This window comes from Onychomys torridus, chromosome 7 (assembly GCF_903995425.1).
Source record: "Onychomys torridus chromosome 7, mOncTor1.1, whole genome shotgun sequence".
Taxonomy (NCBI): domain Eukaryota; kingdom Metazoa; phylum Chordata; class Mammalia; order Rodentia; family Cricetidae; genus Onychomys; species Onychomys torridus.
Window position 1 is genome coordinate 102,626,557 of NC_050449.1, and position 18,218 is coordinate 102,644,774.

The following is an 18,218-nucleotide window of genomic DNA, read 5'->3' on the forward strand; positions in this document are numbered from 1 at the left end:
ACAACCACCTAATGAAATCTGGTGCCCTCTTCTGTCATATAGGCATACATGTAGCCAGAACACTTTATCCATAATAAATAAATAAGCCTTTAAACAAACAAACAAACAAACAAAAGAACAGCAATTGAGTCCAGAGAGGTGGCTTGGTGGTCAATATCACATATTGCTCTTACTGAAGATCCAGGTTTAGTTCCCGGTATCCACTTTGGGTGGATCACAAATTCCTGTAACTCCCATTGTGGAAACTGTGATGCCCTCTTCTGGATAACAAGGGTAATGTACACAAGTGTACAGACTCATAAGCAGACATGTATTTGCATGTACACATAATTTTTTTAAATAAAAAATCCTGCTGTATGTGGTTGTACATGTCTTTAATCTCAGCACTCAAGCAAAGGCAGGAGAATCTCTGAGTTCGAGACCAACCTGACCTACAGAACAAGTTCCAAGAAAGCCAGGGATACACAGAGAAAAACCTGTCTTGAAAAACGAATAAAATAAAATCATTCTTAAAGCATGGTAGTTAAAGCTGTGATGTAGCATCCTATGTCATCATTATTCCAGAAGCCTTTCTGAAATGTTAACTCCTAGATTCCATAGGAGATAGAGAGGTTAGAAAGATAGCCTTCTCTATATATTATTACCTTCTCATATACAGAACACACACACACACATTTAGCAGATAATGATAAAGAGACTGGAAACGGTATATTGGAGTTTGTTAGAGACTGATCTTGCAGCTAGTCAGAGCCTGGCCAGTATGGGTAATAAGGACTTTTCTTCTTTGCTGCTTCGTAGTCAAGGAACATGAACGAAACTCATGCTCATGGCTATGGAATCATTTGGCCATCTTCCAGAGTTGACTTCCTTTCTGTTCTTGTGTTTGTATGTATAGCTCCAGATACTTTCTTTAAGCTTAGGGTGAAGTACTGTTCTGGCCTTCCTTGCCCCACACAATATGGTTACCATGGGAAAGCTTTGCAATAGGGTTTTTGAAGCTAAAGAGTCAAACTGCTTATCCCTGGATAATTCATAGCAAGGGAAGGATGGTGAGGACAGATGTGAAGGATTCATCTTTGTTTTTGTTTTTAGCTCATCAAGTGTCTGAGTTCAGATAAATACATAGGTAGGTCTTCGTGCCAGCTCTTGTTGGTACACACCTTTAATCCCAGCACTTGAGAGGCAGAGGCCTGCAGATCTCTGGGTTCTAGGCAGCCTGGTCTTCATAGTGAGTTCCAGGACAGCCAGGGCTACATACTGAGACACTGTCTCAAAAAAAAAAAGAGGTTTTTTTATTCAGATTTTATTGACAGCCTGCCCCATATAGCTTTCCTCCTTGTAGGCACTGTGATACGAAGAAGGTGACCTGGGAGAGTTTTCTTTAATACTTTACAATAAGTTACTATTTCTGGGTTTAAGAAGGGGTTCCATGGTGTGAGGTCATATGACAGCTTGTATGGGCTGATTCTCTCAGTCTCATGTGTTCTGGGGGTTGAACTCAATTTTTCAATTAAACAGGTGTCTACCCACTGAGCCATTCTGATGGCCCTTGCGGAAAACATCGGGGTTTCTTGTGTTTTCATTTACCTAAATAATTAGAATGCTCTTTGCCCATAGCACCTGGCTGCTGTGGAAGAGAGAAAGATCAAGTCCCTCGTGGCTCTCCTGGTTGAGACACAGATGAAGAAACTAGAGATCAAACTTCGACATTTTGAAGAGCTGGAAACTATTATGGACAGAGAGAAAGAGGCTGTAAGTAAGGGGAATTTGAATGGTGGGGTTTTGAAAAGTACCCCTAACTGCCTGTAAGAGACAGACATTAAGTAATAGAATGGTGGACTGTTCCATTGGTCTCTAGATTTTCTCTCATTCCCTGTATTTGATGAGCCAGTGATTATAAATAAATGGGTTTCTGTCTACTTTGTAAGTCTTAGCTGTTTGTATGTCCTGACTACATACTTGATATTAAATATCCCTTCTATAAAGGGATAAGGAATATTTTAAGCTGAATCTTAGACTTCCTGACTTTGTTTCTGGTGAATTGTAAAACCTTATAAATCTTTTACTTGATTCAAGATTTTCTTGATTTCTTTTTTGTTAATGTAAATATTAGAAAATAGGAGTTTATCTCATTTTGACTTAAGGACCCATTTTCCTACAATGGCCACACATTTGACCTTTATTGTATCTCTACCGCGCCTCCTGACCTTTTGTGTAGGTTGACTGTTAGCTGGAACTAGATCCAGGTTGAGCCTCAAGCAGTGTTTGCCAAAGCTGCTAAGTTCTGCTGTTTGCTGGGGCTGGAATTTGGCCCTGTCATTCAAATACATTTTCATCAATTTCCTTCACTGATGAAACTCCTCTCTCTCTCTCTCTCTCTCTCTCTCTCTCTCTCTCTCTCTCTTTTTCTTCTTCTTCTTCTTCTTCTTCTTCTTCTTCTTCTTCTTCTTCTTCCTCCTCCTCCTCCTCCTCCTCCTCCTCCTCCTCCTCCTCCTCCTCCTTTCTTTATTTATATTTCTTTCCACAAGTTGGAAGCTTAACTTGGTGGGGTCTTGCCCTGAGGTCACTATTCCATTTATTCCACTTAGCCTCAGGCTTTTCTTTAAGGTTTTTCTCTTTGAGCACTGGACATAGCTGCATTGCATTTCCTGGTGCTCCTTTTCTCTACAAACTGTACACTTTGTATTTTTCCTTGGTCAGCTTGCTCCTTTTCATTCTATATCTGCATGAGACAGAGACAATACTAAGCTGTCTTAAAATCTTCTCTGCCAACACAATGGTTAATTAATTAATCCAAAACGCTTCAATTTATCTTCAGTTTTTTTTGTTGTTGTTGTTTTTTTGTTTTTGTTTTTTTTTTTTTTTGACAAGAACAGAAAGCATGCACACTCTTCACCAAAATATCACAAGAAAGGCCTTTAGGCATCTTACTAATCATTCTTCCCCTGGGAAACTTTCTTGAGTTATGCTCCTACAGTTCAGACAGCCCTCAGCACTGTCTTCTATGCTTGAACTCGAACTTATATAGCCTATTAAGCCACACTTAAAACATTCAACTTTCCTAATTAGCTTTCCTAATCCAAAGTCCACATTCACCAGCCATCACATGGTCATGTCTGTCACTGCAGTGCCCTGCTCCTGGTAGCTACATCTGTCTTAGTGTTGCATTGTTGTGAGGAGACACCATGACCACAGTAACTCTTTTATAATAGAAAATATTTCATTGGGGCTTACTTGTTTCGGAGGTTTATTAATCCATTCTCATCATGGGAATGATCATAGGGGTATGCAGGCAAACATGGTGCTGGAGAGGTAGCTGATATTTCCATATCTGGAGTCCACAGGCAGCAGGAAGAGAGAGCCACTGGACCTCTCTTGGGTTTTGAAACCTCAAAGCTGACTCCTAGTGACACACTTCCTCCAACAAGGCCACACCTCCTAGTCCCCCCAAGTAGTTCTATTCCCTGATGACTACGCATTCAAACATGAGCATGTGGAGACCATTCTTATTCAAACCACCACTGCTATGTAGCCTAACCCTAATAACAGGAGTAGATAGGTGTGCTTCAGTAGGGATGATGCACATGTTAGGAAATAGCATCTTTAGGAGCCAACTTAAAAATTTACTTTTACCAATATAGTGAAAATGGGTCACTGTGACCTCTTCATTCTTGCACAACTGAAACCTGATGTTTTTTTACAACCAAGAAATGTTGTACTATCTTTCATTGGCAAGTGAAGAAGCCATGACTGTTATCTTAACAGTGATTTTTGCAGGCTGTGAAAAGATTCTGGCATGTGTTTGGCACACTGTTTAACGTAGGATTAGTGTTTGATAAATATGCATATGCCTTCATTTATACAAATTACTATTGAACAACTACTCATGGAATTTTATATTTTTAAGCTGTTAGCCTTGTGAACTTGTTAGGTCAGCCACTGTGCTAATGTATTGTAGGCAGATTTTTCTGTCCCACCTGCTAGCTCCCAAAATACCACACAGAGACTTCTTATTAATTATGAAAGCTTGGCCGATAGCTTAGGCTTGTCCCTAGCTAGCTCTTATAACTTAAATTAGCCCATATCTTTTAATCTATGTTCTAAGTGGCTCGGTTACCTTTGCTCTGTACTCCCCATGCTGCTTCCTCTCTATCTGGCTGGGGTCTCCTTAGGACTCTACCTTCTTTTCAGTGTTCCCCGAAAATCCTCTCTAGCTATTGGCCGTTTACCTCTTTATTAAAGCAGTCACTTTGAAATATCTTCCCACAGTGTAAAGGAGTATTCTACAACAATGTACAATATATAGATGAAGCATACACATACTGATGGCTTTGATTGTCCTCATTGAAGACTCCAGCAGTGGCGCTGATCTGTCAGCTCTCCTAGCCCTTCAACTGACAAAACTGGAGCCTGGACAGACAAGTTAACAATGTGCACCAGACACAGAGCAAGGGATCAGACAGCTTTTGTGTTTATCTGTTGTTTTATTGCCTAGGGATGAACAGACCATTATCTCATTTTAACCTAGAGTCTCTGAGATGTACAGACTTCTGTCCTATATTTCATGTGAAATAAGTGAAGCTGATGCTGTGGAAAATGAGCCGGACATCTGGTCATGAATGCTTGCTTCTGTCTCGAAGCTCCCAAATGTCTTTGTTAATTTTAGGGCACATTCCCTCTCAGTTTTCCCCAATACAACTGCTTTAAGACTTTTTCTTTTTAAGATAGTTGATTTTACTTATTTATTTAAGTAGCAATAGATCTTTTTAACAATTTCATATGATGTTGTTTTTTTCTTCTAAAGACTTAAAAGCAAATGTTCTCTTGAGTCTTGAATATTCCATAATTGAGAGAGAAATGTATTATATATTTCCGATATAACTAGTTCTCAGTACTATTACCCCAGTGCTCTCACACAGTGGTAGTAAGAAGGAAGGCAATGGGGGTGTTTCACAATCTGTCAGGGAGGTAGCATAACAAAAACTATAATCCCAGTCATGTTAGGATCCTGAGCTGACGCACATGGCAACTCCAGTTCCCAGGTATCCATCACTGTCTTCTGGCCTCTGGGGGCCCTATATGTACACAGTGCAGGCAGGCAAAACATCCATTCACATGACATAACATTCCTTACAAAGACTTATTCTTTTTAAGTTAAAAAATATATATAAAGGAAAAGTTAAACATAATTCCTCTAGAGACCAATGTGTAAATTGAGAGGAGGGAGGTTGCCATGGTTGGCCTATTTAGGATTATCAAGAAAAACTTTCTGAAGGAGGTCTGTTCTGTTTGCAAGGCTGACTATCTCAAATCCTAAAGTAGGAAAGAAAGGCATGACTGTCTAACTGCCTAGTGAGTATCCTGCCGTGATGACTTTTGACGTGGGGATGATGACCTGTCACCTGTTCATTCATTAGTGTCTCTGTTCCAGGGAGGGTAGTGTACCAAAAAAAACGAGATTCTGTGGCTCCGTGGGACTTAATTATTATAAGGAGTTTATGAAGTTACATTGTTACATGCTGTATGTATGTATATGCTTTGTATACATATGTATTAGTATATTATTAATAGTAACCATTATTGGGCTGGAAAGATGGCTCCGAGGTTAAGAGCACCGACTGCTCTTCCAGAGGTCCTGAGTTCAATTCCCAGCAACCACATGGTGGCTCACAACCATCTGTAATGAGATCTGGTGCCCTCTTCTGTATACATAATAAATAAATAAATCTTAAAAAAAAAATAGTGACCATTATTAAGAAACTGGCATTTGGTGCTAGAAAGATGGCTGGACACTTAAGAGTATTGGTTTCTCTTCCAGAGTTCTTGGATCCAGTTCAGCGCCCCCATGGCAGCTCAAAGCTGTCTACAGCTTCAGTTATGGGTGATCGTTCAGCCTTTTCTTGTACAGCAGGCTCATTTGTGCTGCATATGTATGAATGTAGAGAAAATACCAATATACATAAAAGAAACAGAAAAACAGGCAGACAGGAAGGAAGGAAAGAAGGACAGACATCTGGGGCTACAAGCATGCAGAGGGAATCTGACTTACATGTTACAGAAATGAGGAAGTACTTGGATGGATAGGCTAGACTAAGGGAAAATACTATCAGGGTCTCTTTTTTGGTTTTGCGAGGCAGGGTTTCTCTGTAGCATTGCGCCTTTTCCTGGAACTCACTTGGTAGTCCAGGCTGGCCTCAAACTCACAGAGATCTACCTGCTTCTGCCTCCCAAGTGCTGGGATTAAATGCGTGCACCGCCACCCCCACCCCACCCCACCCCACCCTGGCAAAATAGAAGTTTTTGTTTGTTTGTTTTGTTTTGTTTTTTTAAGATTTACATATTTATTATGTACACAGCATGTTTGACTGCAGGCCAGAAGAGGGCACCATTACAGATGGTTGTGAGCCACCATGTGGGTGCTGGGAATTGAACTCAGGTCCTCTGGAAGAGCAATCAATGCTCTTAACCTCTGAGCTATCTCTCCAGTGTATTGGCCTCTTATTCGGAAGTTCTGTGGATTAAAGTGTTGGGGCCAGGGTTATATAGCTCAATAATAGAACATACTCTTAGCCTGTACAAGGCCCTGCTTTCAATCCCCACCAGCAAAATTTAAACATATACACAACTTCTTTTGAAAGAAATGTTGAATGACCACTAGGCCATCAGTTGAGGACTGGGTCAGATCCTAGGCAGATTCTTGAGCAAGGATCTCTTTGCCTGCTGTTTTGTGGGCTCACAAGAGAAACTGGTAAAGCAGATTTAAGGGGAGCCTATATGAGGCAATGATGTGGACCAGAATGGCAGCCTTCCAAATGAACAAAGTAGTAATGTTCCAAATAGATTTCTGAAGGGAAAGCAAACAGGATATCTTTACTAGTAGGTTGCTAGTTTTAAAGATTTGTTGAAAAGGCCAAGAGTGATTTTCATGTTCTCCAGAGGAGTTAATATTTAACTTTTTCCTTTCTATTTATTTGTTTGTTTGTTTTTACATGAATGGATGTTTTGCCTGCATGTATGCCTGCATTGTGTACGTGAAGTGGCCACAGAGGGCAGAAGAGAGTGATGTGGTTCCCCTGGAACTTGATTTGCAGATGCTGTGAGCTCCTGTGTGAGTGTGGGAACTAGAACCTGTACCCTCTGGAAGAGCAGCCATGCACTTAACCACTGAGCTGTCTTCTTCAGATTTTCAGTAATTTATGTTTATATTGCCCTCATAATTTAATCTATTTTTGGCTAGCTAAAACTACATTGCATCTGTCTGTAAGACTTAAAAAGCCATACCTCAGTCACAGGCTCCTTGTTTGTTTGTTTTTGCGATAGGGTTTCTGTGTCGCCCTGACTATCCTGGAACTTACTCCGTAGACCAGGCTGGGCTTGAACTCAAAAAGATCCTCCTGCCTCTGCCTCCCTAGTACTGAGATTAAAGTTTTATACCACCACCACCCAGCACAGGGTTCCTTTCTAAAGCAGCAAGACCAAAATGGCATTTCCTCCAATGGTGCAGACTCGGCTTGAAGCACATACAGAAACAATCAAGAGTATGGTGCTTTTCTTCTTTTCTTGAGTGTATAGTACTGCATCTTTTTAACTGTGACTGTCTCCTTTACTATCACCAAATACTGAAACAGAAACTGCTCCTTAACTAGTTCAGAAGCTTCCGGTCTCATCTGGTACTTGAGTACATGGCAGTATATGCGGATGGATGGTTTTGTCAGAGTCCTGCCATTGTTTCTTCTTTCTCACCCCTCCTGTGCTTTATGCAAATAGAAGTAGGAGGAGCTCTGTGTGGACTTCAGCTGCACTGTGCTCTCTGCATGCTGAAAAGTGCACTGTTGTGGGCTCCCCTGGGATGCAACTGATCTGTACACCCAGTGTAAGAGTGCAGGGAGAAGAAGGTTGCGTGTTAATGTTGGGGGCTCCAGAGCAGGCCGTATAGGTAGCCTTTTATGAAACTTGATTCCCTAGAGCCCCTCAGTGTCATGAAGAAAGCTAACTTTATAAATTATTTTTAGTTTTTCATCTACAGTCCTAGGAAGTGGGAGTACAGAGAATAAAATCAAGATATCCATAGGGACAGAGCCTGGCATTGCTGGGCATGCCTGTCATCCTCAGCTCCACAGCAAATTTGAAGCCAGCCTGGAACTACAGGAGACCCTATCTCCAATATGAAACCTAAATGAAAGATGTTTATAGAACAACTTACGATGTTTTTGTATTTCTTGTTTGTATTCTATTTAGGCACCACTTGTGAGGGGAAGGAGGGATAGAGTTTTCATGCAGTTCAGATTGGCTTGAGTTTGGCATTATCTGTGTAGTTGACCGTGAGTTTCAGATGCTCTTGCCCCATCCTTTTGAGTTCTGGCAGTCAGTTTTATTTATGCTTCCATTTTGCATGGGTTCTGGGGATTGAATTTATATTATCTGTCTTTTGAAGCTAACCTTTTATATCCTGAGCAATCTCACCAGCCCAACCTTTACATTACTTTTATTAATTTATTTTTGAAACAGGGTCCTACTTGTGTGGTCCTGCTGGCTTAGAGCTCTCTCTATAGATCTATTTTCCATTGCCTCCACAGTGCTGGAATTAAAAGTGTGTGCCACTATACCCAGCAACTCTGCTTTTACTCTTAAATATTTAACATTGTTTGTATGCATGCGTCCATGTGTATTGCTCTACGGTTGTTAAGGCCAGAGGACAACTTGTTATAGACAGTTTTCTCTTTGTATTTTGTGGGTTCCTGGGATCAAACTTAGGTCATCAGATTTGACAATAAATGCCCTCACATGCTGGGCCATCTCACAGTTCTCTAACTTGTTTTGTTTTGTTTTGTTTTGTTTTGTTTTGTTTTGTTTTGTTTTGTTTTTGGAGACAGGGTTTCTCTGTGTAGTTTTGGTGCCTGTCCTGGGTCTCACTCTGTAGACCACGATCGCCTCGAACTCACAGAGATCTCCAGCTCTGCCTCCCGAGTGCTGGGATTAAAGGCGTGTGCCAGGTGGTGGTAGTGCATATCTTATTATGTTTATAATGTAAAAAGCTAGATAATAAATACATTAAAAGTTGTCTCTGTGATCAAAAATGTAAATTTCTCCTACCTCAGCCTCCCAAGTTCTTGGATTCCAGGCATAGAGCACCCACCACTCTTGGCTTCATAGAACCATGTTAAGTAGCTAAGGCCACTCGATCCTGAGACTCAGATGGTGGAAGGACAGAGCTTCAAGCTTCCCTCTGGCTCCCATGCATTCAGTGCGGCACATGCCTACACACACTCGCTCACTAAGGGTTAGGAGGTGAGTTGGGCAGCTTTCTGGTCTCAGAATACAGACACAGTTTTCTAACTGTCACCATTATGTATTTCAAATACATTTTGTTACCCTGAAAAGATGTACCCACACTGGCAGTAACCCTTCTCTGGTCTCAGTGTGTTCTCCTATACTCTACGTGTAATCTGTCTGGTGTAATCCACTTTCTGTCTTTGTAGATGTACTTATTCTGGACAATACACAGAAGTCGAGTGATTAAAATACGTGACCTTTTTTGTTTGGATTCTTTCAGTTAGCGCATTTTCAAAGGTCATCCATGCTACATCACATGTGTCATAAAATGTATATAACGCTGGGAAACAATTTTGTTCCTTGAGATAGTCATTATTAGTTTGGTGTTTTCCAGAATGCTCTCACTATGTATTTATATGTGATCACAGGATTTATATGTACTTGGGTATTAATATTTCCTGTTATAAATTGATTTTCATCCCACCCTGTGATTCTGAGGTAACTTTATATCAAGAAAATGTTTTACTGAATAGCTGTGTGCCCACAGATGAACTGTAGCATGAATCTTAAAGGTACTTGTTAATAAAACTCAAACCCGAGGCCAGTTATTAGGGTGAATGCTGGAAGATCAGAGAAGCAGAACAAGCCACGGCTATCTCACCTTGCTAGTTCCTCAGGTGATCCTGTTTCCTCAGGCTGGAAGCTTCTGAGTCCTCCTCCACATGAATCTCAGCTGAACTGTGTTGCTCCAAAGCCTGAACGCTTAACCAACCAGATGCTTAACTAACTACATGCTTTACTTTACTAGTTCCTGGTCCTCACGCCTTATATACCTTTCTCTTTCTGCCCCCACTCCCTGGGATTAAAGGTGTGGGTCACTATGCTTAGCTGTTTCTAAAGTGGCCTTGAACTCAGAGATCCGGCTAGCTCTGCCTCCCAAGTGCTGGGATTAAAGGTGTGTACCACCACCACCCAGCTTCTGTTATGGCTTACTCTTCCCATTTTCTAGCCACCATTTTTGGCTTTGTTCTAGTGGCTATCTGTTCTCTGACCCCAGATATGTTTATTTCGGGGAATACACGATATTTCAGGGAACACAATGCCCACCACAATGAACAGTTTACTGGGGCAGATTTCCAGATGTCAAATCATGGCTCAGTGATCGAATACATTTAAAATGTTTCTTAATACTGCCAGCTTGTTAGGAAACACCTCCTTCCCATGAAGGTTACTCCAGTTTGTTGTTGGGAATACCAAAACTGGTCTTAAGTCTTAGTTTTTGGTGTTTTTAATTTTTTTTTTGTTAGTATAGAAAATAGTGAATTCATTATGACATTTTTCTATGCTTAGATGATTGTGAGTTGCTCAGCCCTCCTCATAGCCCCCCCACCCCACCCCAGTGTCCCTCCTCTTCTCCAGTAGCCATCCCTCTGCTCTCAGGATCCCTACCTCCTGCTTCCCACAGATCAGAGATATCCTGTGACAGGTTTTTCTTTTGAAGCCTATCTTATTTTCCTGGGAATGACCAAAGTTTTGTTTTTGTTTTTAATTTTTGTCAAGACTGGCTTTCACTGTGTAACTTTGATCATCCTGCAACTCCCTCTGTAGACCAGGCTAGCCTTGAATTCACAGAGATCCTCCTGACTGCTGGGCTTAAAGGCATACACCACCACCACTGCCATTCTTGATAACTATGTAAAACTTCATTGCGCATACACCAGTTCTTTAAACTATTCATCTGTTGATGGACATCTCAGCTGATTCCATGCCTTGACTGTTGTGAATAGTATTGTAATTAGCATGGGGATGCAGGTATCTATCTGTGTGTGGTGGTGATATAGAGTCCCCTAGATCTAGACACCTAGATCCTACTGTAAGTCTATTTTTGTGTGGTTTATTTATTTATTTATTTTTTTAGGATCTATTTATTATGTACACAGTGTTCTGTTTGCGTGTATGCCTGCAGTCCAGAAGAGGGCACCAGATCTCATTACAGATGGTTGTGAGACACCATGTGGTTGCTGGGAATTGAACTCAGGACCTCTGGAAGAACAACCAGTGCTCTTAACCTCTGAGCCATCTCTCCAGCCCCTGTTTTTATATGTTTTGAGGAAGTGCTTACTGATCTCCATAGTGGCTTCACTGGTATTTATTTCTACCTAGTTTGTTTGCCTTGTTCATTTTGTTTTATTTTATTTATTCATTTGTTCTATTCCCAACTCATCCCCTCCCCTTTGGTGGGGGGGCAATTTTCGAGACTCGGTTTCTCTGTGTAGACTTGACTATCCTAGAACTCATAGATTCACCTGATTCTGCCTCCTGAGTGCTGAGATTAAAGGCGTGCAACACCACAGCACAGACTTGTCTTGTCTGGTTTCCCTCTTTTGAGGCCCAGGCTGCCCTCAAGGTCATGGTTGTCTTGCCTACCTCTGCTTCTTGAACGCTGGGCCTAGCCTAAACTCAGGAGCTGCCACACTTGGCCTTGTTTCCTTTTACAGTTTATGGTTTGTAGCTTTTTGGTGGTGGAGGTTCCACACAAGATCTCTCTGTGTAGCTCTGAACTCAATCTGTAGACCAGGTTGTCCTTGTTCTCAGAGATCTGTCTGCCTCTGTATCTCAAGTGCTGGAATTAAAGGCTTGCATCACCATGCCCAGCTAAGTTTCTAGTCTTAATAATGACCTGACCATTTGGAATTTTTTTAAACATTGTAAAAGAGAGGTATCAATTAATTCTTCTATGTCTGGGTGTCTAGTTTTCCTAGAACCACTTGGTGAAGCGCGTCTCTTTTCTCCATTATATCTTGACATCTTTATCAAATATTAGGTACCTATGTTGATTTATACAGTCTTTAGACTTGATTTGATATGGCAGGGATACTGCATTTACATGATGAGGTCAGGATGTAGCAGCTTTTAGATCTGCTGCTTCTGCCCCAGAGCACCCTGGGGCATCTGGGAGCCCAGAGCCATCTGGAGCCAACTGGGAACCACAATCTGGGCCTTGCTCTCACCTCAGGGACTTGTTCAGCCTACATTAAAGCTTTGGTTTTCAACTGGTTTTTCTTTTCAGGTGTATGTATGTGTATTTAATCATTTGCCGTTTTTAATTTTCATAATTACTTCCTTTTAATTACTTTCTGTGTTTTCAGATGACAGACAGTTTAGCAAGGCAGCCAGGGAGGGGCCAGGGCATTACTGTGAGTTTGGGACTACCTGAGCAACAAGGGAGACCCAGTCATAAGCCTTACCCCCCATAAAGAAAGAATGACAAAGAGTTTGGAGATAACTAGCTTTGTTTAATTATTTATTCATTCTAGTAGTACAGTTTAGGATAGCTTATTATAGTTAGGAAAAGTGAGTAAATCTTTCCTTCAGTTTTGTTGTTGTTTGTGTTTGTTTTTGGTAGCAGTGGGTTTGATGCAGGGCCTACAAGCTATCTTCAGACTGGTAATCCTTCTGCCTAAATCTCTCAAGGACTAGGATTTCAGAAATATTCCACCATATTTGGCTTTCTTTCTTCCCATTTCTTTAAGGTAAAAGTAATTTGTTTGTTTGTTTTCTTACAAAGAAGACCCGAGTTCGAGGCCAGCCTGGTCTACAGAGTTCCAGGACAGCCAGGGGTACACAGAGTAACCCTGTCTTGTTTTTATAAAAAAAGAGAGACAGGGAGAAAGGGAGGGAGGAAGGAAAAGACTTTAATGAATTTAGGTCACCTAAGAAATGCTAGTTAGAATTTGAAAAAGAAGCTAGGCGGTGGTGATGTACATTTTTAATCCCAGCACTTGGGAAACAGAGGCAGGCAGATCTCTGAGTTTAAGACCAGCCTTACAGAAACCCTGTTTCAAAAACCAAAAAGAAAAGAAAAAGACAAAAATACTGAGTAGTTAATACAGAATCAAAAACATCACTTAGGAGATAGCACAGTCTCCATTAACAGTTCAAGGTATTTATAAAGCAGATCTTGAGCTACCTTCTGTAGTTTTTAAATAGCTTCAGAACTACAACCAAGCTGTCCAGAACAGTAGTGACTCCAGAATGTAAGTAAAAGGTCCATTTCTGGGAGGATGGTGGTGGTACATGCTTTTGAGCCCAGCACTTGTGAGACAAAGGCAGGCAGATCTCTGTGAGTTCCAGGGCAGCCTGGTCTACAAAGCAAGTTTCAGGAGGAACCCTTTCTCAAAAGGTTTGGGGGAAGGTGGTGTCCATTTCTGGTAACCTCTTGTGTCTAACCTCAGGAAATTGTAGAGTCCTAAATTTCCCAGAGATAATATTTAGGAGTGTAAAAAAGAAAGCATGATTTTAGTCAGTCTCTAGCTCTTTTTTATCATTTGGTCTTGTACATGTCACTGCTTAATTGAACTTTTTAAGCATTCTCTCAATGGTTACATTTTGTCACGTTAAGAAGTCCAACCATGCCGGGCAGTGGTGGGACACGCCTTTAATCCCAGCACTCGGGAGGCAGAGGCAGGCGGATCTCTGTGAGTTCAAGGCCAGCCTGGGCTACCAAGTGAGTTCCAGGAAAGGCACAAAGCTACACAGAGAAACCCTGTCTCGAAAAACCAAAAAAAAAAAAAGAAGAAGAAGTCCACCCAGGCCAGAGCCTTTCCTGCTAGCCTGCTGAAAATTGGTGTGTGGCTCTGTTTGGTTGTGCAAGTCCTCCCTCTGACTTGGGCATCTCCTGTTGCTGTCTTCCAGCTGTGTGCAGCTCTCCTGCTGTGACACTCCCATCCTCAGGGGCCTTCCCAGCTGCTCCTGGGCCATGCAGTGATCTTTCTCACTCTATTCCACAGGAAATCCTCTGCCAGCTTTTGTAAGCTAATTGTTCATCTAGTTTTTGCTAATTATAGTATATAGTAGTTTTCACAGAACTGGCTCCTTTCAAAAGCCAAAATGTTATATTTTCTTAGCCCATTGAATGGCTCATTAGTGGTACTCGACAGAAGTAAAATTTGAGCTATACATGAAATTAAGATTTTTGTACCAGCCATGTTACAAAAGTTTAAAACAACTGAAATTATAATAATTTAATATGACAATATTAATTCTACTTATAATCAATGAAATTTTTGTCGTTTTTACTGGATAGTGACATGGTTCAGTTGGTAAAGTACCTATAAACTAGGTTCAATCCTCAGGACCTACATGGTAGGTAGAACCAATTCAAACAAGTTACCCTCTGATCTCCCTGTGTGTGTCTGGATCCATGCATATTGACCATATTTCAGATACATAGGTCTCAATGTCTACTGTACTAGATAGTGCAACCTTAGAAAAGGATTTCAATGAGAGATCAGGATGTGGAAAATGATGGGATGGGGTCACTACTGAAAAGGAATAGGTCTAACTTCATATGTATGATCACTATCTTCCGTATTTCTGTGCATTTAGATTCTTTCTGTTGTCTTCATATTTAGGTTGATTTTCCCTTTTTTTTTTTTTTTTTAAGATTTATTTATTCAAGGCCGGGTGGTAGTGAGTTCCAGGAAAGGCGCAAAGCTACACAGAGAAACCCTGTCTCAACCCCCCCCCCAAAAAAAAAGATTTATTTATTTATTATGTATACAGTGGTATGCCTGCATGCCAGAAGAGGGCACCAGATCTCATAGATGGTTGTGAGCCACCCTGTGGTTGTTGAGAATTGAACTCAGGACTTCTGGGAGAACAGTCATTGCTCTTATAGGTTGATTTTCTTATCAACCCTGAATTTAGGATATACTTTATTGGCTCAGATACTTTTAATTTTAATATCTGGATTTTTTGCGTATATGACATTTTTTTTTTTAATTGTCTCCTCCAGCTCAGACTGGCTTCAAATTCACTAACTGCCAAGAAGAACCTTGTACTCACACGTCCAACTTCTGAGTGCTAGGGTTGCAAACTCGCCTAGCTGTTTCTCTTAATTATTTATTCATTTCTTTTTGTGGCAGTTGGATTTGAACCTAGTGCCTCATGCATGCGCTCTACTACTGAACTATGTGCCATTTTCCAATCCTATTATTCTGAATATTGAAATGTTTATATTCTCCCAGTTTCCTTTTAAAAATTTTATTTAGGAACTAGAGAGGTGGCTGGTTAGGTAAGAGCATTGACTTTTCTTCAAGAGGACCTCGGTTCGATCCCCAGCACCCACATGGCAGCTTTCAACGGTCTGTACCTCCAAGATCTGACACCCTCACATAAACATACATGCATGCAAAACACCAATGCACTTAAAATAAAAAATAATAATTTTAAAAATTGTATTTAGTCAGTGAAGATATGTAAATTTGTGACCCAGTATAATTTTGGCTATTTAAAGGCTAAGGTTTGCCTTGCATGCCATTCCAAAGTTCCACATGGGAGGATAAAAAGTGTCTGTATAACTGAGGTCATGCTACCTCTTAGACATTTTATAGTCTAAAATAGATAAATGGATCAAATACAAAAAGTAGCACCCAGGAGGTTGGACAGGCTTTAAATGTTGCTGAGAGGAACGGGTTGAGGGACTTTTATTTTCTTACCTAGGAAATATCAAAATCATCATGGAATGTATTTTTAATACATTAAGGTATGGTGGCGATGCCTATAATCCCAGAATTTTGGGGAGCAGAGGCAGATCTTTGCATTTGAAGCCAGTAGGTCTGCACTGTGAGATTCTTTTCTCTAGTAAATAAATAAAATATTGCCTGCAGGCTTACCCAGACACAGTGGCACATAGCTGTAGTTAGTCCCAGCTATTTAGAAACTAACACAAGAGGATCACATGAGCCCAGGAATGCAAGGGTGGCTAGAGCAAGTTAGTTAGATACTTTCTCCAGTAATAATAATAAGAGGCAAGTCTCCCAATCTGTTGAAAGTAGGGCCACAGGGCACTTGCCCTACTGCTGTAAATGGTAAGGAAAAGCAGATTGTAGACTAAACATGACGACATCCCTGGTATGGCCTCTTCCTGCAGCATATCGTGGATGACACTCATGCATCAAATCCATATGGTGCATGTCATAAAGTCCTGAGAGGCCTCTTGGTACCATTCTCTTCTGTTCCCTTTATTGCAGCTAGAACAACAGAGACAGCAGTTGCTTACTGAGCGCCAGAATTTCCACATGGAACAATTGAAATATGCAGAGTTACGAGCTCGACAGCAAATGGAACAGCAGCAACATGGCCAGAACCCTCAGCAAGCACACCAGCACTCAGGAGGACCTGGTCTGGCCCCACTTGGAGCAGCAGGGCACCCTGGCATGATGCCTCATCAGCAGCCCCCACCCTACCCTCTAATGCACCATCAGATGCCACCACCCCATCCTCCCCAGCCAGGTAAGAGGGAAGCTTTGCTAACAGGAAATTTGTACATTTTGCAGCACAAATCATCAGAGATGGTTATCATGCCAAGCCGTCATTTGTAACAAAATGTGAGTTCTGGCATTATCATCACATGAATCTGGCCAGGTATATTCCACCTTTCTACTAGATGCTCTTTCCTTGGGTAGATCATCAGCCTCTGAATCAGCAGTGTATCTCAGACTTTCTTAAAAATTTAACCATATGCCAAGCATGGTGGTGTATACCTATCCTTTCATAAGGCAGAGCCTGAGTGACAATGAATTGTGTGTCAGCCTGGGATACATAATGAAACCTGTGTACTGAGCCCCAGCACCAGGTTAAAGTATTCTTAGACTGTCGATAGACTGTCATCAGTTCAAGAAAAATTGCAAGACTAATGAACTTTCATGACTCTTTATCTTTCTTCTGTTTTTACTCTTTTCTTATGGATATTAGGTATTTGGATACTGCTTTCTTCATAGTTGTCCTGTAAACTTTGATTGATCAGTTTGAATTGTGCAATCATTATAAACATTTTCCTAGAACCAGAGTTAGTGATTGTTGGAGTGGAATGTAAATGTTGTCTCCAGTGTATGCAAAAGAAGCAATTTCCGATAGACAGGGAAATTCTTTGAAGCTTCAGCAAGTCCTAACCCCTGACTCCTTGTTAGCATCTAGGCACCTGCCCTTGGGGTCCTGACAGGATAGACCTCAGCTGCAGCCGCTAATGGCAGCACCTCCCATCTCTCTCTTTCTATTTCTTTGTTCTCATCCCCAGGAAGGGCCTCTGCCCACCCTTCTCTCCTATCCCCTCAATAAACCTCCTACATGGGCTCTGTTGTATGGTGTGACTCTTCCTGCCGTTTTTAAAATACAGCATTGGTTCCCTGTCTGGAAAGGCTATCCCGGCAGTCGGAAATGTGCTGGGACCCTGGAACTTGGTCTGCCAGCAACAGCCCTGCTTTCCCACCTAATGGATGGATGGCACTCTCCATTCAACGCTGAGGCTTCCTTTCTCTAGCACAGTCTTCACCTTCTGACTTTTCTCTAAGTCCTGGTACCAGGCAACTGTGTCTCCCTGGGTATCTTAGCCCATTGGCCTCTGCTTTTTGACGACAGTCCACTGAGCAGCTTGTGCCTTCTCATTGGTCATTGCTGAATTTCTGGGACGCTAGAGAATCTAGCCCTGGACCTTTTCTGTCTCGCTCATAGAAAATGTGTCTACCTCCATAAGGGCTTAACTTATCCACCGTTGTAGTCAGACTTGGTCCCATGTACCAATCCGAATGGCGGCTTACCATATCCTGCTGTTGTCCAGGACCTTTGCGACCTCTGCCATCAAGCTGATAGGTGGAAGAGGGGACCCTATACTTTCAAGCTTTTTCTTAAGTTTCTTTTAACTCCAATGCAGCTTTTCACTTGTTTTGCGCTCCCTGCTCTCTCCCTCTCTCCAGAGATGGCATGCACACACATGCCCCTCAACACTACCAGCTTTCTTTTAGTAGGCCTACCCACTTCCACCCTTCCCTTCCCTAATAAAATCTCTTATAGTGGGTTCTGTCGTACCTGGTGTTTCTTAAGGTTGGTTCATCTGCAACTGCCCACTTTCCATCTGCCCAGCCGCCCGATCACTTTGCACAACA

At 41.5% G+C, this 18,218-nt stretch overlaps 1 protein-coding gene across 1 annotated transcript in view; it reads left to right on the forward strand.

Moving 5' to 3' along the window:
- The window catches only part of Smarcc1 (SWI/SNF related, matrix associated, actin dependent regulator of chromatin subfamily c member 1), a 124,745-nt gene that overhangs the window by 87,967 nt on the left and 18,560 nt on the right, over positions 1–18,218 (forward strand). The window contains exons 25-26 of the mRNA XM_036194083.1: positions 1,618–1,752; positions 16,308–16,569. Coding sequence (XP_036049976.1) covers positions 1,618–1,752; positions 16,308–16,569 — 397 coding nt within the window. The remainder of the gene's footprint in view (positions 1–1,617; positions 1,753–16,307; positions 16,570–18,218) is intronic.